The 25661-nt window shown below is 30.4% G+C and overlaps 2 protein-coding genes across 7 annotated transcripts; both read right to left on the reverse strand.

Annotated features, from left to right (window-relative positions):
• Positions 1 to 1180: 1180 nt before the first annotated feature.
• LOC107903544 (uridine 5'-monophosphate synthase) lies at positions 1181 to 4138 on the reverse strand. Its single transcript, XM_016829617.2, has 6 exons — positions 3182 to 4138; positions 2459 to 2542; positions 2119 to 2201; positions 1942 to 2029; positions 1611 to 1865; positions 1181 to 1529 (listed from the first exon to the last, which is right to left on the reverse strand). Exons 1-6 carry the CDS (start codon positions 3962 to 3964, stop codon positions 1401 to 1403), a joined length of 1422 nt encoding a protein of 473 aa, XP_016685106.2. The 5' UTR covers positions 3965 to 4138; the 3' UTR covers positions 1181 to 1400.
• Positions 4139 to 20409: 16271 nt separating this feature from the next.
• LOC107903543 (uncharacterized) lies at positions 20410 to 23725 on the reverse strand. Of its 6 annotated transcripts, none has more exons than XR_005913117.1 (9): positions 22953 to 23697; positions 22305 to 22445; positions 22099 to 22212; positions 21834 to 22007; positions 21595 to 21710; positions 21225 to 21312; positions 20899 to 21121; positions 20717 to 20781; positions 20410 to 20654 (listed from the first exon to the last, which is right to left on the reverse strand). XR_005913117.1 is itself a non-coding variant. In XM_016829616.2 (7 exons), exons 1-7 carry the CDS (start codon positions 23457 to 23459, stop codon positions 21116 to 21118), a joined length of 1146 nt encoding a protein of 381 aa, XP_016685105.1. In that variant the 5' UTR covers positions 23460 to 23725; the 3' UTR covers positions 20813 to 21115. The 6 variants fall into 6 exon arrangements, 2 of the variants coding, with proteins under 2 accessions (XP_016685105.1, XP_016685104.1); XR_005913116.1 differs by having other exon boundaries at positions 20899 to 21124; XR_001685844.2 differs by having other exon boundaries at positions 20410 to 20781.
• Positions 23726 to 25661: the final 1936 nt, after the last annotated feature.

The raw sequence follows: 25661 nt of genomic DNA on the forward strand, positions 1-25661 counted from the left end.
TCGAGAGTGCAAAATCCTTAATTCGAATGGGAATATTGTTGTTACTATCAAAATGACCAACAAAAGAAATAATACAACATCTGCTCGATTCTCCAAACAGAGAAATAATATAATGACTATTATGATACTTTTACCTTAATTTTTTAAAAAAAAAAACTTTAAAAATAAAAAATAAATCCAATAATATTTCACCAAGCCATTGATAGAACACAATCACTAAATTTGTTCACAAATTGTCATGGGGTTTCCTTCATTCATAATTTCCACATCACATGAGTATCGTTATCATGATCAAAGATGCCCATAAGGACTATTTTGTTCTTTACCAAAACTATTTTTCTTAGTCAATAACGCAGCAGGAATTACGGAAAGCACCGCTTAAAAAGCTAAAAGCTGAGGCTATAGATACTAAGTAGTTGTGGCAGGAATAATTGTGTAAGTATGGGTTTTAACATCGATATTATTACTTTTTTCCTCTAACTTTAACCCTCAATATTTATATAGATTTTATTATGAATAATTACGTATGTGTAAATTTTAATATGAAGATATAAATATTAAATAGTTTTATTATAGTAACTTTAACTCTCAACATTTATATATTGTCTCAATTTAGTTTTAATTTTAAAAATTTCAACTCTCAACAATTACATATTATGTAATTTGATCAAATTTATCTTTATTATATTGAGGGTTAATTTTAAAAGAATGGCAAAAAATTAAATTATTATCTTGCATTTTGTTGGTGTTTCCTTTTCAATCAAATTTAGCTTATAAATTTGTTTTTTAGCTATTTAGATAAAAGGGTCACAAAGAAAATAAAAAATGATCAAATTACATGATGTATAAATATTGAGGGTTAAATTTTTTTAAAATCAAAATTAAATTAACACGATGTATAAAATTTTGAGAGTTAAAGTTGCTATAATGCTAATTTTAAAAGATGTCATTTTAGTCCGCTGATGACAACCCACTTGATGATAATCGATGTATATTGTATGATAACATAATACTATTTATCTTATATGCTACATTAAGAAATAATTTAAAATTTATAAAATATTTCATATAAAATTTAAATTCCGAATTTCAAGCATGTAGACTTTTAACCTTAGAAAACTAGCCCAATAATGACATATAAAATAAAACATAATTGGAAAATAAATATATAACACAAACCTAGACATAACTTACCAAAATTTATTGAAAAAAACATAGAAGAAATTGCATATATATAGCCCTCAGCAAACAAGGATGAAAACAGTAATGGGATCCCAGAGATCTCCCTCAACAAGTATTACAAATATAACAAGCCAATGATGCAAAATCATAGATAGATTCAACAAAATTTGGCTCTTATGTTATTAGGGACGTAACATACTTAAAAGATAAGATACCCTCTAAGTGCATTTAGCCATGTAGGCTTCCCATCCTTGAAGACGGTACTCACGAGCTGCCTCAGCTGGGTTTGCTGCCTTAATGATTCCCCGACCAACGATTATTATGTCGCTACCCCTATCAAAGATGACCTACAATATTGTTTTTCTCGGTTATTAGGGAACGGTAGAAGAGCCAGATTGTAAAATTAATGATGGGATAAAAACGCTTACTGAATACGGAGTGTTGTATTGTTGGCCGAGGGCATCGCCACCCTTTACCATTTGAACTCCAGGGGTTGCCTGAATGAATGCTGGATTTACAGGTGCACCGGGCCAAGATGCGGGGTTGACCGAGATGAAACCGATGACAAAATCGGAGTGTTGTTCGGCAATTTTTACGGCAGCAGCTGTGTAGTCTCCCGTGGCAAGGTTACCAGCAGAGCTCATTTCAGCAAGTAGCAACAGCCCCCTACCACGAAGCAGACCCTAAAACAGGTCCCAAAAATATAAAATTACGAGAAATTGTACCTTTAAATCGGGTAATTATAGATTTATAACAAACCTTCAATTTCAAACCATCAACAATTCCAGGACCAGAGATTATATGAGCATTAACAATATCAGCCCATTCCAAAATACGGAAGATACCCCTGCAAAAGAAACATGCCGAAAGCACTTAGGTAATAGCAAAGGCACTGAATAGAAAAGGAACAATTGTGTAGCAAAAACCAAATATTACCCTTCATACTGCATTGTTACTGTGTTACCGATGTCTGCAAATTTACGGTCTTCAAATATCATGAAGTTATGTTTTTCTGCAATCTTTAATCAAAATATGGAATAAGGCATTGTTAGTTCAACTTCTCGATCAAACACCAGTTTACCAGATCCAACATAAAGCCAATGGAGGTCAATAGCTCTCTATATCGACCACCAAGTTTAACTACTAATTTGGAAAATTGAAAGCAAGGGCAACATAGTTAATTTGCCATTGAAAATCAAAACCATTTCTCAAGAACGGCCGTAGCTAGGGAAATGTAAGCATAATAAGACATTTGACATAAGCAGTTGAGATATACCGCGCGAAGCTTAGATCCGAACTCTGGAGTGAAATCAGGGAATATGTCAACATGGGTCTTCAATAGGCAAATTTCAGGTCCAACCTGCATAATAGTTCAATATTGAGCAAGAGAAACACAAAATCAGCAAACAAGAAAATTTTATCATTACAATCATTCAATAGATATTAAGCTTAGCCACAACTCAAGTTCCATGATAATAAAATGAAGATAAAATAATTTATTTACAAAGATATGGTCAAGTAATAACATTGGCTTCATACCAGGCTGCAGCCAATCCCTAAAGACTCATTTGATATGGTTAATTATGAGTCAAACAAATCAAATAAACTGTCAGAAAAGGATGTAAGCATATATATATATATTTGAGTGTGTGTGTGTGTGTGTGTGTATGTATGTGTGTGATCTCATTGTTACTATGCCTAAGTTCCCGAGCATAAATACCATGATAAGCATCGTTGATAAAATCAAAGGTATCCTAAGATAGAACCTAATGAAGATCTTAAGCAAATCACACAAAACATTTCCATCACTTTCCCAAGTAAGTTTTTCCACTTTCCTAGGAAAAATCAACAAGGAAAACCCATTTCTGATCACTTTCCCAAGAAAATTTACAACTTCCCTTAGAAATAGATCAACCCAAAACAGAAAATCCATTTTCTATCACTTTCCCCAGAAATTTCCCAAGTTTCCTAACAAACAAAAATCAATCCACAAACTTACCTTCTCAGCAATATCAAGCAACTCAGCAGCAGTGGCAACATCAGCCGCCAAACAGAGATTACTCTCTTTCTTAACCATAATCTCAAACAGCTTTTTCCCAGTTGGATTCTTAGAAATCTTAGCCCTTTCTTGATACCCCAGACACTTAATCCTCACTTTCTCAACCTTAGGCACGGGTACTTTCTTATTCTCCTCCAAAAACTTCATAACCAAACTTTCCATCTCTTCCTCCAGCTTCCCTTTAGCTCTTAAAACCTTGACCATCTCAGTTAAAGTAAAAAGTGCATGAAGTTTAATCCCATTCTCCTCCAGCGTTTCCCTCCCGCCTTGCTCCCTATCTATAACCACGACGGCATCCGTTACGTTGATACCCAAAGACCGAAGCGGTGCCGCCGTTTCGAGAACCGATGCACCGGACGTTACGAGGTCTTCCACCACCAAACAAGCTTGACCCTTTTCGTAAACACCTTCGATGGACTTGGCAGTTCCGTAGTCTTTCACTTCTTTGCGGCGCATGAGCATGGGGATGGAGGTGTCGAGAGAGATGGAGGTGGCTATAGGGAGGGCAGTGTAAGGGACACCGCATATGAGGTTAAAGTGTGTTTGGGGAGGGAGAGAGGAGAGGAGGGAGTGGGAGATTTGGTGGAGGAGGGAAGGGTAAGAGACGATGAGACGGAGGTCTATGTAGATAGGGGAGAAGATCCCAGATTTCAGCTTGAAGTTACCGAATTTAACGGCAGAGATTTCATGGAGTTGGAGGATGAGAGACTCCGTTGACGACATTTTGTGACGGCGCCGCTAGTGACGGTGGTGGTGAAAGTCAGTGGAGGAGTGGGAGCAAAGGTGAAGTGCTTTATAAAGTGGAGAGATATGAAAACGTTAAACTTTTAAAGGCTTTTTTTTCTAGAAAAAGTTAAAATTAGTGGAACCTTTAAATTTTATTAAGTTATATTTGGAAACATGAAACGAAAAATGGGTAAAATTAGGCATATATGCCGCATTTAATAAATAATTAGGAAAATAGGTTTTTTTATTTGAAATTTAAGAAAATAAGTCGATTTTAGTATAAGTGGTAAAAATATTCTTTGAATGAAGGTTTTTTTGTTGACTAGGTAAAAGTGCGTCCTACGAGATCCGTTTTTCCCCTCTCTCTTATTATGTCAGCAGAAAACACTCTTTACATCGTCTAATTAAACTTTTTTTTAAAAAAACCTTTATATTGAATTTTGAAAACTAGAAACTCCTAGGAGAAAGTTTTTTAAAAACCTAAGAATCCCAGAATAAAACTTAGTCTCATCTTTTCCGCGACAAAACAAAAATATGAATCTTAAAAACGTTTTAGAAAAACACTTATAACAAGAAGCGTTTTTTTTCTTCTTATTTGTGAGTCATGTCTGATCTTTTCCAATATTTTGAAATATGATTTATATTCGGTGGTAGAGTTTCCTATAAAATGAATATTGATATGGAGAGTTTTCATAGTTAAATTTCGAGCAAAAGTTTGCATGTTAATGAGAAGATTGTTGATGTTAAAAGTCTGAAGTAGAAAAATCGACCCAACAAAGTAAATTAGTTGAAGTAAGTAAATTTAGTGTCATTCTTTGAAGTTGATTAATGATTTTTTTTGTATAATGTTTTCGTTTTAATTTTATATTAAACATGTGAAACAAGTTTTTTTTGGCAAAGATGAGTAGACAAATTAGAATCATTATTTATTACGACGGTCAAATTTGTGATACCGAAATTGATATAGTTTTTGTATCAGCCCAATCTATAGAGCATAAAATTGAACGAGCTTCTATTAAGAATTAGAAGAAAAGTCTCGACTTCAAGCTGGAGGAGTATTTCAAGCTTGAAATATAGATATCTAACGTTAATGAACCCTATTAGATACAATACATTTGAGCTCAAAGGTGAGATGGATGTGGAGTTAATGTTTGATAAGTATTGCTCAACTGGAAATGTTATACTAGAGTTATATGTCCAGTTTGTCGATGTAGAGGAAAGTGGTCCAAGTTCGACAATAGCTCCAATTAATTTGTTTCAGTAACAGGAAGCAGAAAGTCCAACCACATAATTATGCGATGGTTTCACGGCGTAGTTGCAAAGCTTGGAACCATCAATGGAAAGTTATTCATCAGTTTCAACCCTCAGTTTCAACGTTGGCATATAGTTAGGGTTAGCTTGTAACCCAAACGTAGACCCCGACACGACATTCTGTGAGTTCTTTTGATTTCAACTTTGAAATGTTGATGTTCTATGTTGGAAACTCTTATGCGGGTATGACATTAAGTTACATGGGTAGGCAATTTGTAAGGAATATTGGTTTTAACATAGGGTTGACGAGAACGAATGATGTTCTCCCTACAACCTGCAGCAGCAAAGGGACATCCAATTTTGGACATGAAATTGTAACTAGGTTGACAACAAAGAAGAAGTTGCAAACGAAGAGGAAGCTAAGAAAAGAGAGGAAGTTAAAACCAATGATGATCCAATCTTGGAGTCAGGGTCAGATGGTTTAGGAATTGTATTATTTTCTAAACTAGAAGTTGTTCCTACTGAACCAAAAGGGAATGGTTTTAACAGTGAAGGTCCAAACAATGCTAGAGGAACCCAATTAGATTTTATGGTATACGAACCTCTACCTCACATGCTTTATGTCGACATTGATACTGAAGATAGTTTAGAATTTCCAAAATTTCCTCATAGAAGACTGGGCCATGCGAGTTCTTCTACAAATTTTGGCTATTTACAAATTGGAATGGATTTTTCCTCCAAAGATGTTGTTGATGCAATGAAACAGTATAGCATAAAGCATGGGATCAATTTCTATGTTACAAAATCGCAAGCGAAAAAATATGCGACGAAGTGTGCAATATGTGGCAATAGATATCCCTAGAAAATCATGACATCGGTGAGAAAGAAGATAGGATTCTAGACGATAAAAAAATATGACTCTCCACATACTTGTGTTGTTGCAGGTAAGTCACAGAATTATCTGAAATTGGATCTTGAACTTATCTTTGACATTGTATTACCTATGGTAAAATACTTGTGTTATTGTAGGTATGTCACAAGATCATCCGAAATTGGATTTTGATCTTATTTTTTACATTGTCTTATCTATAGTGAAAGTGAATCTTAGGATTCTCATGTCGGATTTGATTGATAATATCCATAGTGAGTATGATTACACCATGTCATACTACAAGGCATGGGTTGCAAAACAGAAGGCGGTGGAAAAAATGTATAACGGGTAGGATAAATCATATTAAGATTTGTGGCAATGGTTGAAGGTATTGAATCAGTACGACCCAAGTATCGTTATCAATCTACAAACAAAACTTGTGTATTATGAAAATCAAATGGTCTAAGGAAAAATAATTTTTCATCTTTTTTGGGGGGCATTCAAGCAAAGCATTGAAGCATTTTGATGTTGTAAACCACCAGTTCAAATTGGCAGTACATTCATGTATGGGAGATATGAGGATCACTTGTTATTGACCATTGGACAAAATGGTAATCAGAAAATTATGCCAATAGCTTTTACTCTTGTTGAACAAGAAACCACAGATGCTTGGAAATTATACTTGACTAACTTGAGAAAGCATGTTATGCCACAACTTGATATATGCATCATTTCTGATAGGGCACTTGAAATACATGCTACGATTGATCAACGTGGAAGCCTATGAGGTCGTGCATACCATAGGTATTGTATATGTCATATCGGGTCAAATTAAATAAGTCAATTCCACAAAGATGAGGAGCAACGATATGTTATTAACACATGTATGTAATAAATATTATTTTCTATATCATTCTTCAACATATACATTGTTTGCATTCATAGATATACTATTTATTTTCTTCAACAGAGTACGAGCTCGTCTAACATCGATTTCATAAAATGTTGAAGAATTTGTAGGTAGTAAACTCACAAGGTGTTGAATACCTCGATGGGATACCTAAGGAACAGTTGACTCAATCATATGATGGAAGTCTACAATACGGGTATATGACTACAAACTTAGCAGAATGCATAAATTTTGTATTGAATGGGACGTACGATAATGTTGGTGGTGAAAGAAACATATTTTTGCTTATCAACCTTATTTCCGAAGTGAGAAAAGAAATATGTTGACAAATAAAGGTCGAATACATTTGGTCTAAGGAAGTGAGGAAAGATATGGCGAAAAATGCAACAAGAGAAAAGTCTATGTCTATAATGTGTCACTCGCATCCAAATGAAATATTTTGGGCTATGGAGTTCCAAAGATCGAATGGGGGATCATGGGGAGATCATATTGTGTATACTTAAAACCAAGGACTTACGAATGTGGGAGATTTCAAACACTTCATTTTCCATACGCACATGCAATTGCTGCATATGCCTCGGCACGTTTGGATTGCATGAAGTATGTTGATGAATTGTACAAACTAAAATAGATATATAAAGTATGGAAGTTTGAATTCCCATCGGTCCCAAATGAAGGTAGATGGCTCCATTTGAATTGCTACTGAATATTGAATTGCATTGCAAGCCAAAAGATCGACCGAAATCTAGTTGGATATGCAACAATACAAATATTCAGGAGAAGATAAGCCAACTAAGGTTATATAGTTTTTGTAGGAACCCAGGACATAATAAGAAAACATACTTACATTTGAAGGCAACGTTGAGGCAAGGATCGTAGATATGTAATTTTCCAAACTTCTTTGTTATAAAAGTCACATTTAAATTTCCAAAGTAGATTTAAGTTCTAATCCATCTTGATGAAAATTTTAGTAGTTATCAAATGGAATTAAAAAATTAATTAATTTAGCTATATATGCTTTTAAATTTTTTAACAAACAAAATCATTAATTATGTAATCTACTCTAATATTATGTTGACTAATTTTAAAACTAGTGAATAATTCAAAGTCGAATTAAACATAAAAAAATAAACAAATAATTTTTTGATAAAATGTAAATGAGTAGATTAATGATATAAAAATACAATACAAATATTAATGGAAGCATTACTTATATAAAAAAATTTCAAAATTAACAAACTAAATGATGATGTACATAAAAAAATTTAAAATGAAAAATTCATCTCTATCGTCGGATCGAATGTGTGTCAGAACCCAGTGGGTATCGATTACATAAAATTTGCATTTACCATAATTGATGGAGTATCTAATTTACAAGATTTTACTAAATTATTCGAAATTTACTATGTTAATGGAAAAAATTACATGTTTTGCTTTTTATTATCAAATATTTTTTAAAAAAATTAAAATTGAACCCCAAAAGATAGATATTTTGACAAATAAACCACTCCTTTATAGTATTAATATATCATATTATGCAAATTAGTATATATATATTATAATAATAAATTGTTTTTCTATAATTAACAATGTATTATATGTATACTGATATTACGGGATTTTCGTAAAATTGAAAAAAAATATTTTAATATTTTCGTATTATATGTATACCAATGTTATATGAAATAATAATAAAAAAGGGAACAAATTGATTGCAAAAGATTTATACTACTTTCTGTTTATTCCCAAATATTTATTAAATTGTATATTCGACCATTTTTAAACTTTACATATAAAAAATTTACCTTTTTTTTCTTATTAATTAATATTAATATGGATTTGATTAAAATTAGTGCCAAATTTCAACCAATAAATGGCCTAATTTCATGGTGCCAAATAGACCCTTTAAATTATGCCACATAAGCTAACTTATCAATTTTACTCAAAAATCTTATTATAGTGTATATATATTAATTTACAATGGACTTTTTATAACTACATCTATTTCAAGTAAAGTTCTTTCAGTAATGATGGTTTCAAAATTCGAATTCAATCTAAACGATTAGGAAGGAAGTCCACTCCACTTCTTTTAATTACCCATTTGTGATTCCGATAAAATGTGATTGATGGTGATGATATCATTGTAAATTATTAATTAAAATCTCGTTAAAGTTACATTAATATGTTTGGTGCATTTTAATAACTTTTTTGGAAATACAATGTTACTTTACAAAATTAATTTTATTAAATAAAAGATAATATTAATATATTTTAATATTTTTCATTAAATTTATTATTAAATTAAATATTTAATAATAAACTTATCAATGATTATTATTATTTATAAATATTTAAATTAATCTACCAGGTATGATATTGTCGCGTTTTGATTTAATCTGTTACATGAATACATTTGAAACACAACTTGCACATTAATTTAAATTTATGGGCCACAATTTTTAAGGTTATTTCACTTTCATGTTATAAAATTTAATATTAATTATTATAGGTGGTTGGGAATTTATTGGAATATGTTTTTGTTTTTAAGAGTATCTTAAAATTTATGGGTATTGATTTCTTGGAATATGTTTTTTAGGAGTATCTTAAAATTCATGGGCGTTAATTTCAAGGTGCATGTCAACACTTGCAATTTTTTTTGTGCACTCATAGAATTAGGCTCAATTATTATATTATGAGTATTGTATCTCGAAACTTGTGAGTGTTAAGGTCATAGTAAAATTTTTTAAATTAAATGATAACAATTTAATTTAATTTTAAGGATACATCTAAACCCTAAACTCAATATCCACTAATGTCGAGTTGTGTACTAATTTAAAGAATGAATAATGCAATTTGAATAAATTTTAATGAAAATGTAAATTTAAGTTGAAACCACTTTCACTTAAAACCCTAGCAGAATCTTGATTTTAGAAACTATAAAAATGTAATTAAACTTGTTAATTTTCACAACAAACCAAAACAAATCGTCTTTTGCATTCTATCTTACCTTGTACATAACTAAGTACCTTCAAATTACAATTATCAATCGTATTGTAATGGTTGTCAATTTATTAAGATTTGAAGAAGTACATGTTAGCTAAAACGAAACAACATTTCAATATTCTCTTGTAGCTTGGCTTCGTGGCAATGTGAGTATAAGTTTACTTAACGAGAGAATCATTTCTCAATTAAGAGATGTTAGTTTCTTCTATGTAAGTCAAATTGAGAGAGCATCACTTACGTTCCGTCATCCCTATTTGATCTGATTAAGCGATGGAAACCAAATACCCATGCATTTCATCTCCCATATGATGAAGTGATGATATTAGAAGATGTAGTGTTGTTGATAGGCTTCTAATGGACATGTATATTGTAACGGGAAATTCTAAGCACAATCTAGGGTAGAACTGTAACACCCGGATTTCTAATAACCTTGAAATTTAAAATAATTAGAGGACTAAATTGAAAAAAACCATAAGTTAGAGGCTTCTATTGAAAGAAACGGGAAAGCTGAAAATCGAATTGGACATAGTTGTAAACCCTAGTTGAATTTACCGACCACCTTAAAATCTGCCAGTAAAAGAAGATACAATAGATAGACCTTGTTGCTATACTTGTTCGGCAATAACATTCCTTTGACCATCTAGAGCATCCAAGCTCTAGTGTCTCAATCCATCTCCTTCTTGGTGGCATGCAGTGGATGTTCTAGTAAGACAAGTTGTTCCAACCATGTGCACTTCAAACAACACCCATTTAGATCCTTCTTCGGTGTCTCCTTCAGTGACACAACACCCCAAAACCAGTGACACTCGTACTTCAGGTTAATGGCACTAGGTCTAATCGTCACATCATCGTTGATTAGAAGGTCGATTATTAAAATGACATCTTTGAGCATGATGGTCGCTTCCCCATATGGAGAATGGAAAGTAAATGGTTTCAGCCTCCATCTTTCTGACTAGGCATCAACCAATTCTGAAATGATATTGAACTTCACCATTGTAACTACAGCACGTAAATTGGCATCCTTTAAGCGTTCTTTGATCTGACCATCAAGCACCAAGTGATTAAAATCTATTATGATTGGGTAAATATTTATATTCTCCTATTGTGATTTGATTAATAAATAATTAAATAAGCACATTAAAACTTTTAATGAGGTATCCTTTTCATAAAAAATCAAAAATATTTACTTTTATACTAAATTTAAAAATACTAATAATATTTTGTATTTATTATTGTTAAGTATGACTCATATTTTCAGTCAAATTTGAAAAATAATCTTTTAGTTAAACTCTATTTATTTATTTCAGTCAAACACTGATTAGTTTAGATTATTTTATTATTATTTGACATATGAATTTAGCCTATAAATAGGCTCTTTTACAACCTTAGTAAAAACACCAATTAGAGATTAGAACTCATAACACATTTAGAGAATTTTGTGTTTATGTTTTGAGGGTTCTTTGTTTTCGGGTTTTTGGGGTTTAGTTTTATCTCCATCTTTTGTACTATTCGTTCTTTTGCCATTATAGTAAAATTATCTTTGCCGGTAGTTTTTTATCCTCTTTAGAGGGGTTTTTCCATGTTAAATTTGTGTGTTCAATTTCTCAATTTATTTCGCTTTTTTGTTACTTGTTGCTTAATCGTGTCGATGCCTATCAATTTAAAATAATAAATAGACACCCAATAAATATTTTTATTTTTAAAGTATAATTATTACATGTACACATATTTTATTATATAATTTATAATTTTTATAGTGTCTACTTTGAATCAATTTTTTACAAATTTAAGATTTTAAAAATAGCCTAAAGTAAAAAAAGCAATGTAAACATCTTCCTAAAGTCTTAATCTTTATCAACAAAAGATGACTACTACGGTAGCTGATTTGTTATAGTCTTTTTCTAATTGGTATAATAATACATTTAGTCCTCAATACTTACATATTCTATCAATTTGATTCTAATTCTAAATAATCCAATAAATTTAATCCTTCATTTTTATAAATTCTATCAATTTGATCTTTAAACTTCCTAACCAAAACTCTCAACTTTTAAAATAAAGACATTCCAGTCTATAAATTTATAAAATCCAAAATAGAAACACGAATATGGTAGGACGATGATTTATATAATTTACCCAAATAAAAAGGATTGGCTGTAATCTTTCCCCTTTTATTCCGGAATCAGTGCAGCCAAAAGAAAGTTACACAAAAATCTTTTCCATTTTCCAACTCCATTATCGATTCATGCAATTATTAATTATTAACAATTATTCTGGACCATCAAAGTGTGTCTAAGTCTATGTTTCTTCTCAATCTCAAAAATTTTAGTCAAGCTTTCCAGAAATATTAGCATATACAAACAAACAAACAAATAAATTAAATTGTTGACTCAATTATGATTTTTTTAAATTTAAATTTTATATTAATAAAAACCCACCACCGTCCCTCTCTCTACTGCTGCTGCTGTAAAAATGGCAGCATGTTAGGAAAGTTTTGTCAATGTATCATCACCTTCTTCTAAGCCATTAGCATTTCATTAATGTAGATTGTAGAGTTGCATGTCATTTATTTTTCAGGAATGAGTTAACAAAAGCTTCTATGAAGCTGTGGAAACATTATTAACCACAACTCTGTCTCTTTTTATTTAATATTAATATAAAATTTATATTTATTATTATAATTTTTGAAAATATTTATGTGTTGTTATTTTTATTTTTTTTTTGAATTTTTTTAAGAATTGGGATTAAATTGAGATTATTTGTAACTTTTGAAGGTTAATATTTTAAAATTATGGTTAAATCAATATAATATGTAAAAGTTGAGGGTTAAATTTATTGTTTGATAACTCTAACAATTTAAAGTTATTTATATTTTACTTTATTTTAAGAAATTAGTCTAAAAACATCATATTTTTTTCTTAGATTATATGAAAATTTTAGTTATTTTTATTTTGATTGTTGTTAGTTCAGATTGTATTATTATTATTATTATTATTATTTTATTTATTATGGGTTTGACAATCATGAAATATTATGATGCAAGGAAGAGATTTTCCGCTTCGGCGTGTATTATGTGAAACTTTTGGTAGTCAATTTTTTCCCTCTAGTGGAGCCCAGTTTTAAAGATTTTCTTTAGAAAGAAATAGTGGGTTTAACGTTATATCGAATTGAATAAAAAAATTTTGAGTTAATTGGGTTGATAAGTCTTATTTTATCATTCTAACTAATTAAAATTTTATTACAATATAACTAATTTCATATTAAAATGCATAAATTTGATACCATATATATTTGAAAACTTTTTTAAAGTATAATAATAATAATAAAAGATATGATAAACTTGAATCATTAATTTATTTATTTAGGTCTCAAAGTTATTATTTTAGAAATTTTTAACTTTATTTATATATTTTTTAAATTTTTTTGAAAATATAAACTTTAGAATTTTTATAAATATTTTCAATTTTTTTTGTAATTTTTGTTGAGAGTGACCAATTTGTTTATTTTCAAAATTGTTAGGGATTAAAGGAGTGTTGAAACCTTTTTTTTTTGAAATCGACTTTTTATTTTTAAAAAGAAACGAAAATGGGAGTCGCCGCCAATCCTTTTTATGAGGTGTGATCGGATCACCTCGTAATTTGATCGTTTCAATAAACGATTTGATTTACTAAAACAACGAATTTTTTGTCTACAAAATTCAGGAAATGGGTTCGGGAGTCGGTTACACACGAGGAAGGATTAACACCCTCATGACGCCCAAAATTGGTACCTAATTGATTACTTAATGTCTTAGTGTCGAGAATTAAAAATTTGAAGAGAATTTAAAATGCGTTCCCACTTTTGCATAATGTTGTTTTTAATTAAAATCACTTGAATAAATCAAAATGTATGTAAAAGACCCTCTTATCTCAAGGTAACAAAAGGTCACATTCTGTAAGTTAGGACATGACATCTCGAATCCTCGAAAATAGGGTTGCTCTTTATTTTAATTACTATTTAAATATCATGTGTTTTAATTTTAAAAAGAATGTTCGGTTATCTAGGTTCAAAGAGAAAGTCGAACCCTATAAGTTAGGGCACGACTTTTCGAATCTCCAAATACGGAACATTGCCTTAATTTTAAAAATTTTCTTTTTATGCATCGAGTAAAAAAAATTTATGTAACACTTAAAATGATACATATATTTAGCTTTTTCGGGCATCGTATGAAAAACGGACAAATGTGTTTAAACATAGTGTATAATACAATGATAATGAAATAATGTGAAGTAGCTATGTGGGTAGAATACTAAAATAATAAATAATAAATAAAGGAATGATATAATAATAAAACACCAAATAATAACAATGGCAATAATCCTATTAATTACTATTTTAATACGAATTAAATAATAAAGAAAAAATAAACAATGGTAATAATAATAAAACGTGCAAATAAAAGAATAAATGACAATACAAAAAAAGTACATAAATAAATAAATGAATAAATAGATAAATAAAACATAACATAACAATATAAATATAAAAATCTATAAAAGGTTGAAATTAAATGAATAAAATTAAAATGAAATTTAGAGCCTAAATTATAATAAAATAAATGAATAAATATAAAAAGGACTAAATTGAAATTTAAATGGAATTTAGGGGCCTAAATTGTAAAAAAATAATAAAACATAATAAAGGACCAAAATGAAATGCGCGAAAAGAAATAAGGACTAAATGGGAAAATATTCCAAACCCTATTAAACGCACTGTTTCTTTGGCAAATTGGGGGACTAAATTGAAAACAAAATAAAATTAAGTAGTGCAATCTAAAAGAAAAAAAATAAAAGAATTAGGACCAAATTGAAAAACAAGGAAAGAGCGGAAGGGCAAAAGCAAAAATTAGACCCCCTATAAAAAACACGCGGATCCTACTGAGTCGGGTTGGGTTTGGCCCCAAAACGAAGTCGTCGCCTCCTGTGGCCGGAAAAATGCTTTTTAGCCCCCATTTTTTTTTAAAAAAAAATCTATTTCTTAAAAAAAACTCAAATCTAGCCTAATAGTTTCTGAAAATCAAAGAAAAGGGAATAAAGCGTGTAGAAACAGCGTCTATGGTTTCCGATGGTGGTAGAAGATGAACCGACAGGTGCGTTTCCCCCCCTTTTTTTTACTTTATGTGTTTTTTTAAATAACAGATTTTAAAAAAATAAAAAAAATAAACAAGAAAGTCACCTTTGAACTTTTTCTTTTTTGTTTTTTTATTACTTTTTGTTCTTTTTTTCTTTTAAAAAATCACATTTTACAATCTGTTTTCAGACTTTTTTATAGCCAAATTAAAATACTATTTTTCATTTTTTTACTGTCCTTGCCTCTATTGCGTGTTTGGTTTTTGTCCTTGCAGTGGTGGTTAAGGAGCAGTTGATGGTGGCAGAGGCTAGGAGCTACGACGGCACTAGGGTGCGGCGTACTGACGTGGCGAAGGGGAGCGGTGGCTAGGGTTTCTTCTTTTCTTTTCTTTTTTCAAAAATAGTTTAGGCTATGGGCCTTTTGGGCCATTAAGGTTTTTTTTGGATTTGTGCCGTATTGGGCTATATTGTAAATGGACTACTATTTATTATTATTATGTGTTTGGTTTTTTTTTTGGTTTGAGCCTGGACAAAATTGGGCTTCCATAAGGAGTATTTAGATCAATATGTTATTCATATTATTCGAGTTATTCGAATTGTAAAATTCAACCCTACTCAAACTCAAAACTTTAATTATTTATTCGAGTTGACTCGAATAACTCGGTTCAACTAACTCAAAATTTATTTATTTTTTAAATTTTTTAAATCAAAAATTATTTTTGCTCGCACCTAATTACAAAAGACAAAGCATCAAAAGGAGAGTGTGAAAAGCGGCCAAAGCTTTCAAACATCAAAAGTCAATAGAATTCGATAAGAAGGCTTGATTTACTTCCTCTTATTTCTATGATTACTTCTTTTAGAGAGGTCATTTTCGGAACATTAAAATTTCTTTTTAGGATTGCAATAGATTTTATGTTTAGATAATTCATTTTTTTATTCTTAATAGAGATATGATTATTTATTTATTCTTGTTCTTTATTGATAATAATTTAATTAACTATTAATTTAACAAAATTTAAATAAATTGAAAAAATGTTTTTACATTTTAAGTCTAAAACGAATAACTATTATTGTAACGTTACTAGACCTAGGGACTTAATAAGCTAGACTTGGAAATTCTAAAGAAAATAGAGTCTGCATTAACCGTTTGAGTTAGGCCAATTTGTCACCTATCGTCTAAAGTCTCTAAACTAATCCTAAAACTAAACTAAAAACTAAGGCTCAATCTCAAAACTAAATATAAATTCAGGGGTATGATTATGTGTAAGGAAGGTAATGGCATCTCTATAACGCCTATTAAAAGATAGTCCTCAATGTTGGATTCCTCTACAGGGTCCACTAACCTAAATGGATTATGAACGTTGTGATGGTACACAAGCACAATGATAAATGGAGAATGTGTGGACTTCGCAAGCTTAAATAAAGCTTGTTTGAAAGCTAGTTTTCCACTGCTCAACATTGATAAACTTGTTGATGGAAGCTCCAGAGAAGAACTCCTAAGATTCATGGATGCTTACTTCGGGTATAACCAAATAAGAATGATGCTTGACGACAAGGAGAAGCCATCCTTCATCATAAACGAAATGGAAGGAACATTTTCTATAAGGTCATGCCCTTTGAATTAAAGAATATTGGAGCCATCTATCGACAGCTTGTCAACAAAGTGTTTTGAGGGCCAAATTGGATGAAACATGTAAGTATACGTTGCTTGTCAAGAGTCCTAACCTAGGACACCACATCACAGACTTAGGCAAAACATTTGAAGTGTTGCAAAAATACAACATGAAGCTCAATTCCAGAAGGTTCTTAGGATTCATGGTCACCCAACGAGAAATCAAGGCAAATCCAAAAAAGGTCAAAGCTATCCGTGATATGGCCAACCCTTGGACCATTAAAGACAAAAATATTTACCAGACGAGTTGTTGCCATCAATGGTAAGAGTACCACAAAACCTCCTATACTATATCCTAGGTTGCATTTTAGTCCCTCTACTTAAAAAAATAGCAATTTAATCCCTGTATGTTAGATGAGTGAGCAAAACAGCTCCTCCATTAACATTTGGTGTTTATATATAAGTTATAATAACAAATTCAGCCCTCAAACTTTACACATTTATTCAATTATTTGACCCCTACTCTTTTATTGAAAGTAAATTAGAAAATTTTTAAACTAATAAGTCTAAAGGATCAAAAACATTTTAGTATTAAATTTTAAAAAAGTCCATTAAGCCCTTTTAAAATTTAAAAATTATTTAAAAATCATAAAAATATAAACCAAATTTATAAACAAATTTCTAAAAATTTTAAAATTATAAATTTTTATTAAAAATAACAATACCGACCCATTAAATTTTAATAATTAAAAGATTTAAAAAAGTTTAATCCGTACTCTTTTATAAATATATTAAAACATGTTAAGAATTTCTTTTTATTTTAAATCATAATATTTTATTAAAATGATTAAAATAATACTTTTTATGTCGCTGAGTAAAATTTTCATTTATCCAACAACGCAAAGTTCATTAATGAATTGGAATAATAAAAAAATTATTTAAAAAATTTATAAAATTACTTTGGTTTACTACATTACAGTTTATTTATACATCAACGTAAATATATAGGGTTTTTTTTATTAAAATATTACAAAAAAATATTTAAAAAATACTAAAATAATATACAAAAAAGTTTATTTACCAAAATAATACAAAAAAAAGACAGCTGAATGGAGGGTCTGCCACAGGCAGCACCAATGGTGCCTATGGCAGAGGCGGCACCAACATGTTTATATTTCAGCCCTTTGTTCGTATTTTTTTCTCGGATTTTATTACTTTAAAAAATATACTATTTTCTAATTTTATTATTTTAGTAAATTATGCTTGAAATGTATTAATTTACTGTTTTTTAAATAAATTTTAAAAAAAACCCTTATTTCATCCCTTTGTTCGTATTTTTTCCCCGAATTTTATTACTTTTAAAAAATATACTATTTTATAATTTTATTATTTTACATTATTTTAGTACATTATGTTTGAAATGTATTCATTTAGTGTGTTTTTTAAATAAATTAAAAAAATCCTTATTTTGGCCCTTTGTTCGTATTTTTTCCCAGATTTTATTACTTTAAAAAATATAATATTTTCTAATTTTATTATTTTACATTATTTTAGTACATTATGCTTGAAATGTATTCATTTAGTGTGTTTTTTTATTGAAAGTAATAAAATCCGGGAAAAAAATACGAACAAAGGGCCGAAATAAAGATTTTTTTAAATTTATTTAAAAAACACACTAAATGAATACATTTCAAACATAATGTACTAAAATAATGTAAAATAATAAAATTAGAAAATATTATATTTTTTAAAAGTAATAAAATCTGGGAAAAAAATACGAACAAAGGGCCGAAATAAAGGTTTTTTTAAATTTATTTAAAAAACACAGTAAATTAATACATTTCAAACATAATGTACTAAAATAATGTAAAATAATAAAATTAGAAAATATTATATTTTTATTGAAAGTAATAAAATCTAGGAAAAAAATACGAACAAAGGGCCGAAATAAGGATTTTTTTTAAAAATTTATTTAAAAAACACACTAAATGAATACATTTCAAACATAATGTACTAAAATAATATAAAATTAGAAAATTAGAAAATATTATATTTTTTAAAAGTAATAAAATCCGAGAAAAAAATACGAACAAAGGGCCGAAATAATGGTTTTTTTTAATTTATTTAAAAAACAGTAAATTAATACATTTCAAACATAATGTACTAAAATAATGTAAAATAATAAAATTAGAAAATAATATATTTTTATTGAAAGTAATAAAATCTGGGAAAAAATACGAACAAAGGACCGAAATAAGGATTTTTTTAAATTTATTTAAAAAACACACTAAATGAATGCATTTCAAATGTATTAAAATAATGTAAAATTAGAAAATAGCATTTTTTTTAAAGTAATAAAATTCAGAGAAAAAATACGAACAAAGGGCCAAAATAAGGTTTTTTAATTTATTTAAAAAACACAGTAAATTAATACATTTCAAGCATAATATACTAAAATAATGTAAAATAAAAAAATTATAAAATAGTATATTTTTTTTAAAGTAATAAAATTCGGGAAAAAAATACGAACGAATGGCCGAAATAAGGGTTTTTTAATTTAAATAAAAAACACACTAAATGAATACATTTCAAACATAATCTACTAAAATAATGTAAAATAATAAAATTAGAAAATAGTATTTTTTTAAAGTAATAAAATCAAGAAAAAAATACGAACAAAAAGCTGAAATACGAACATGTTGGTGCCGCCTCTGCCACAGGCACCATTGGTGTGGCCTTTCAGCTGTCTTTTTTTTTTTGTATTATTTTGGTAAATAAACTTTTTTGTATATTATTTTGGTTTTTTTTTTATTTTTTGTAATATTTTAATAAAAAACCCTAAATATATATAATATATGTCTACATTTAATTTAATAAAAATAATAAATTTAACAATTTGCATTAGTAAAAATTTCATGATTGATTGTAATTAAAACAAATAAAATTTTTAATAAATATTTTATTTGAATAAAATCATATATATATAACAATTTGACTCGATTCGAAAAAATCGAAAAAAATTCGAATTTCAAGTTAATCGAATTAAGTTATACGAATTATTCGAGTCAACTCGAATAAATAATTCGAGTTTCAAGTTTGAATCAAGTTAAATTTTACAATTCAAATAATTCGAATAACAATTGGTGTAAATACCCTTTTGGTCCCTGTCAAGTTTAAAAATGAACAAATTGATCTCTCAACAAAAATTACAAAATAATTCAAAATAATTTTTAAAATTAAAAATATTTATAAAAATTCTAAAATTTATATATATTTTTAAAAATTATAAAAAATATTGAATCATTAATTTTAAAACTTTTAAATGGAAAATATGTTGTTAAATATTTATTAATAAAAAAAACTTCAATTCAATTTAAATATAAACAACTAACACACAAAATTAATCAATGTTTAATCTATAATACATAAAAATTAATCAATTTCTAATTTTATAGACCTTAATGTTAATGGTAATATATTTTGTTAATAATAATTTTTTTTCCTAATAGTTATTGTTGAGGCATATAATCAAGAAATAATGATTTATTTGATCCTCTAACTGTACAAAAAAAAGTTATTTTACCCCTCCATTTTATTTTTCATTTTCTTTAGCCCTTAAATTTAAGTTGTTTGTCATCAAACCACCCTAAAGTAAATAGAAAATTTAATATTTGTCATACACGTGGATAACAATGGTTACTTTTTCTATCTATTTTGGGGTAATTTGACAAGCACTGCAAATTCAAAAGCTAAAAGAACGAAAAATTAAATGGAAAGCGAAAATGATTTTTTCTTTTTTTTGTAAAGTTGAAGAGTCAAAAAAGTCCTTATGCCTATAATCAACATGGTGATGAATCCTCAGAAGTTCCCAATGTAAGATAGGAGATATACATTGCAGCTCCTCAAGAGAAGGTTCCTCCATTTGCAGATTCCTTGTCAAACAACAAAATTAAACAGGTAAAATAAGTGGCAATTAAACCTCACCAGTACTTACTTGTGGTGCCTAATGCCATTTGATTTGGCCTACCAATCCACCATTAAATTTCTTGTGATGGAAACCTGTCCAGATTTTATCAATGGAAACAAAACAAAAAAAAAAGAACACAATTACAATGGAACAAAGGTTTTACATCCATGAAAACTTCCATATTCTATAGAAAATTTCCAGCACTATACCATGATATTTTCCACAATTAGTGATCACAATGTCTCCAAAAGTATAATTTTTGTACATACAAACAAAAGACGGCATTTACGTAGCATACGCATGTAATTTCCCCTTGTTTTTGCGATATTTTCCGGTGACCGGCCTGTCAAGCCTCGTTTGATCGAAGCGAATGAGGGTTAATTCCACTGCCATGTCTCAAATCCCAGATATCCTAAATCTCATTATTTACTCCTGCTAAGAGCACAAGAAGGAAAATGTAAAGAAAATGAGTAAAGGGACATTATATTCTATGCAACTCTAGCTAGCCTAAACAACAACCAATCAGCTATCGTACCTCGGGTGGACCAACGGGTGGCAAAATTGAACTTGCTTCTGCTGGTGCTGCCTCGGAGATTCTTGCTTCCGATTTTTCATTCGAATAACTAGAATAGAGTTGAAAAAAGAAAACGTCAATAATGTAGAATTCAGTCACATTTGAGCAAGGAAAACATTTGTTATTATAGGGCTTGTGCCTAGTCCGAACAAGCTCAGTCTATGGACATGTCTAATATCAACACTCACACTACCATCTATTACTTGCATGTCCAAAAAGCTAGAGCTTATACAAAATGTTCTTCCATGCATCTCAGACTGTTTTTAAGTAGAAAGAGTGTTTCTCAGTGCCATTCCATAATATCGAACCATTCAATATTCGAGATACTTACGTTGAGAGAATCGTCACCCAAATAAGTTCTACGCAGTCCACCCAAAGAAGCCTTTGTTCTACCGGAATAAAACCGTAAGTGATAAGATGAGCAAATGGCCAAAGTTTCCATCCGGCCTACATAATAACCATGCACAAGAACACTATGAGATCTTGATACCACGGGAAAACGAAACAATACCAAATTGTTCAAATATAAAGTGAATGAATGGCATGGAAAGAAGGTTAAGGTTCTCTTACTGTCAACATAGGCAAGAATGTTGCCTTCCATTCGTTAAAAATACTGATCGGAGATTCAAGACGCAGAAATCCCAAAACCACAAAGTAAATGCTGTTCCAAACTGCAGCCCATGCAGTTTGGTCGAAAGCTACTTTCACAGGAACCACCCACCAGTCTTGGAAAGGAAAAAGCTCCTACGGGCAAAAAACGAGTTTCAATACATTAAATAGGACAAAAATTTCAACTCCGAACCTGTTTGTGAGATATATAGTGCGGAATGATTACCTCACAGAATTGGTAATAGTAATGAGACAAGGAACCGTGTAGAGTAAAGCCAACAAGGCCAGATCTGAACATCCGCATACGATCAAACTCAAAGAGAGGTTTACCTTCAAAGCACTGAAAGATTAAAGACAAGAAAAAGTGTAAGGGACAATCTCATGACCGAAAACTAAAGATCGAAAATTATTTCTTCGATGATATAAACTTACTTGCGCGATCCAATCCCCTATAGAATAGACGATTCCACTGATAACCATTTTCGCTAAAACAGGGTTTGTCCTCAAAGCTTCTTCATAAGCACTCCAATTGTGTTGAGGTGCATATCTTACTATCTCATAAATAGTCCATCCCTACGACCCGAAGATGTAAAATTTTCAGTTATTCGTAAGTTGCAGGCCAAATTCATTATGAAATACCAGTGCTATATGCATATGTGGTACATAAGCATGTCAAACACAATAAGATTAAGATCTTCGTTAAAAAATCTCAAGCTACTAAAACATCCAAGAGCAATATATTTTTTTTATACAATACAAATTCAAAGTCACACACCCACACATGCACAAGCTTATAATCGAACTCTGGAATCGAGATGGGCCTACTACTAGAGTTCATCCAAGAGCCCTCAATAATGGCACAAGCATGAAGAGCTAAGCATACATATAGATTACTCACATATTTTTGTATTATTCAGCAATTGAAAGAGCAAAAGGGAATAACAAAAAAGGAGGGGGATTTTACAATAACAATCTGATACCAATAACAATACAAAGATTTTGCAATCAATCATTCAATTTCCTAAGCCAAATCATGCAATTTTCCACAAAATGAAAGTAAAATTGCAGATATAATCTCACCTGCCAATAATTCTGATCAATGGTAAGCAACTTGGTGATGGCATAAGTACCAGCAGCAAGAACAATAGTAGCATTAATAGTTCTATCTATAAGCCTATCCAATTCCTCTTGACTTCCTTGTCCATCACCAAATCCGTTCCCTGAAGGTGAACCTGAAGAAGAAACCCCTTCAAAAGATAACATTCCTTCATTGCTAAACCCACCTACCTGAGTCACCAACTCTCCTCCTGCCGATTCTCTCGGCACCTGACTCACCGCAACACCTTCTTGCATATCTGTAACATCCTCACTTTGAACTGGTATCACGTCAAGCTCCTCGGCTAATGACTTCACCACCACCACCGAGTTTTCCCTTTTGTTTTTCTGTTTGGTTCCCGAGAAAGCAAGGCCCTCGGGCAGTTTTGAGGTGGTTAATGAGGAAGCTGAGAGGTGCCTCGAAATGGGTTTTCGTGGCTTTGTTAAAGAAAGGAGGCTTTGAGGAGATATCGTGGGGTGAAGAGACGCCATGGATCGGACTGAGTGGAGTTGAGTCGACCGAGATATGCCTCGGCAACTTACAAAGACTTCAACAGCCACTTGTGTAATAGTTGTTTCTAGCGTCCCCAACGTTGCAGATGTCGGGAAGAGCCGTTTCTTATATGAGAATAACTTCGTTAGGGGCGATTCAATGCGGTAAGCCTTATGCTTTTATGCAGTGCTCTTGATTCAAGCCCATTGGACGGCGATATTGGGATGGTGTATGATCTCTTTCTTCTTGAAACATGTGAAGGTGTATCTTAACTATGATAGATGTCATACAGGTAATAACTTCATGTGTGATTGGTGGGTGAGATAATTTGAAGATGAGAAAATAAGGTCCACATAATAAAAAAAAAAGGTAGCTAAGATTTAACAAAATAATAAAATAACCATAGTTGACCCAAAACACAAACAAAATGCTTTAAAAAATAATTAATTAAATATAGTCTCATGTTTTTCGCATGTTCTAGTAAATAGATAAATATAAAATATTTATAAAAAAGTAAAATTATATGGTACGCAAATAACATTTAGTTGAGTTTTTAGTGATTAAGGGATGTTCACCTCGGGATTTGAATTTCTTTTCTTTTATAGCATGTATGATGCCAATATATCTCTATCTTGTATGTAAGTAATGACCCTTTAATTTGATCATTTATAGGTATAAATCATTAACTATTTGTTACCCTTTAAAGTCTCTAAAATATTGTATATATTAATTTACAAATCACTACCGACTCATAAATGTAAAAACCAATCATACATCAAAAATAGTTAAGTGTGGGGTGTCTATGAAGTTGCAATTGGTCAAAAATGAAGATTGGAAAGCAAGATCATCAGTTGTGGGACCATTGAAATTAAAAGATAGAAATGGTCTGGAAAGAAATGTGTCATTGTTGATGAATCACTTGTTTGTAGATAAATATGAGAGTTCCAAATTTTGATAACCATTCAAAAATTTCAAAGTTTTTTTAAGATATTCTTTTGTTTGTACAATGGGGCAGATTTTTTTATTTTTTATTTTGAAGTTTCTCTCTGAAATTTGTGGCCAATAACTACACACATCCATATATGATAGACGGATTTGCCTCTTTCTTTGCTTGGGCACAAAACCAGTCAAGTATTTAATGGTACCTAGATTTTTAGGCATTTAACACAAACCATCTCTTTATATTTTATAATGGTACCTAGATTTTCAGGAATTTAGTCTTCTTTTTTTAATTTAAAAATTCATATCTAATTTTTAACGCTATAAAATTATTCTATTAAATTTACTAGTATGACATTTTGAAACTTAAAGAAAATACTCACTTGGTAGTCATGTAATAAAAAAATATAATGGACTTGAATTTAACAAATGATTTTAATAATGTTTACAACTCTTAAAAGTTGTATCAACATTTTAATCAAATAAAATATTTGGACTAATCAATGGCATTATAAAAGTTGAGGTACCAAATTATATATTGTTGATATAGTGATACAACAAGGAGGATGTATGAAAGAGAGAGTGGTGGTTGTCACAGAGGTTGGTTCACCCAATCGAGGCAGAGAGCTGGAGGTTATAAAAGTGAAGGCAAGTTGGCAAAATGTAGGCTTGATATCCTTGGAGAGTCAACCCCTTCTTCATCATTCTGGAGGTATTTATAGGCAGCGTCTTATGTAAGGTGGTGTTAATAGGTTGCACTTGACATCTAACCATCATAACAGAATGCGTGGGACGGATGTATTCGATAGGACAAGGATGTCTATGATGGGACAAATAATGTCATTCATTTTGACTTGATGATATAGAGCAATTGGGCCCATGTGGTATTTGGTAAACAACGACATCATGTTTCTTATACGAGCTCGAGGGCTTGGGTGTTGGATGGAGTTTGCTTGTCCGGGTGGTCATGCCAAAAAATGGGTTTTCCTGGTTTGTTGTTAGCTAGTTTGCTATTCTGGTGGCCTCCCGACTTGCCACATGTCCTCATACAGATAGGGGTATAACAATATTCCCTCTATTCAATTCGAGAGAGAGGTTATAAAGTGGCTCTCCTCAAGACACCTTGTTCGATTGTCTCTACGTATTCAACTATTTTTCAGCAGATGAGGGCCTTGTTTGACAATGAAACGTTGTGACAAAAACTTTTGAGATTTTGTCATAGGTGTTTTTAGAGGATTGTGTTTTTGAGGAATTACGGTAAT

The sequence above is a fragment of the Gossypium hirsutum genome, chromosome D05, assembly GCF_007990345.1.
Source record: "Gossypium hirsutum isolate 1008001.06 chromosome D05, Gossypium_hirsutum_v2.1, whole genome shotgun sequence".
In the NCBI taxonomy this organism is placed as follows: domain Eukaryota; kingdom Viridiplantae; phylum Streptophyta; class Magnoliopsida; order Malvales; family Malvaceae; genus Gossypium; species Gossypium hirsutum.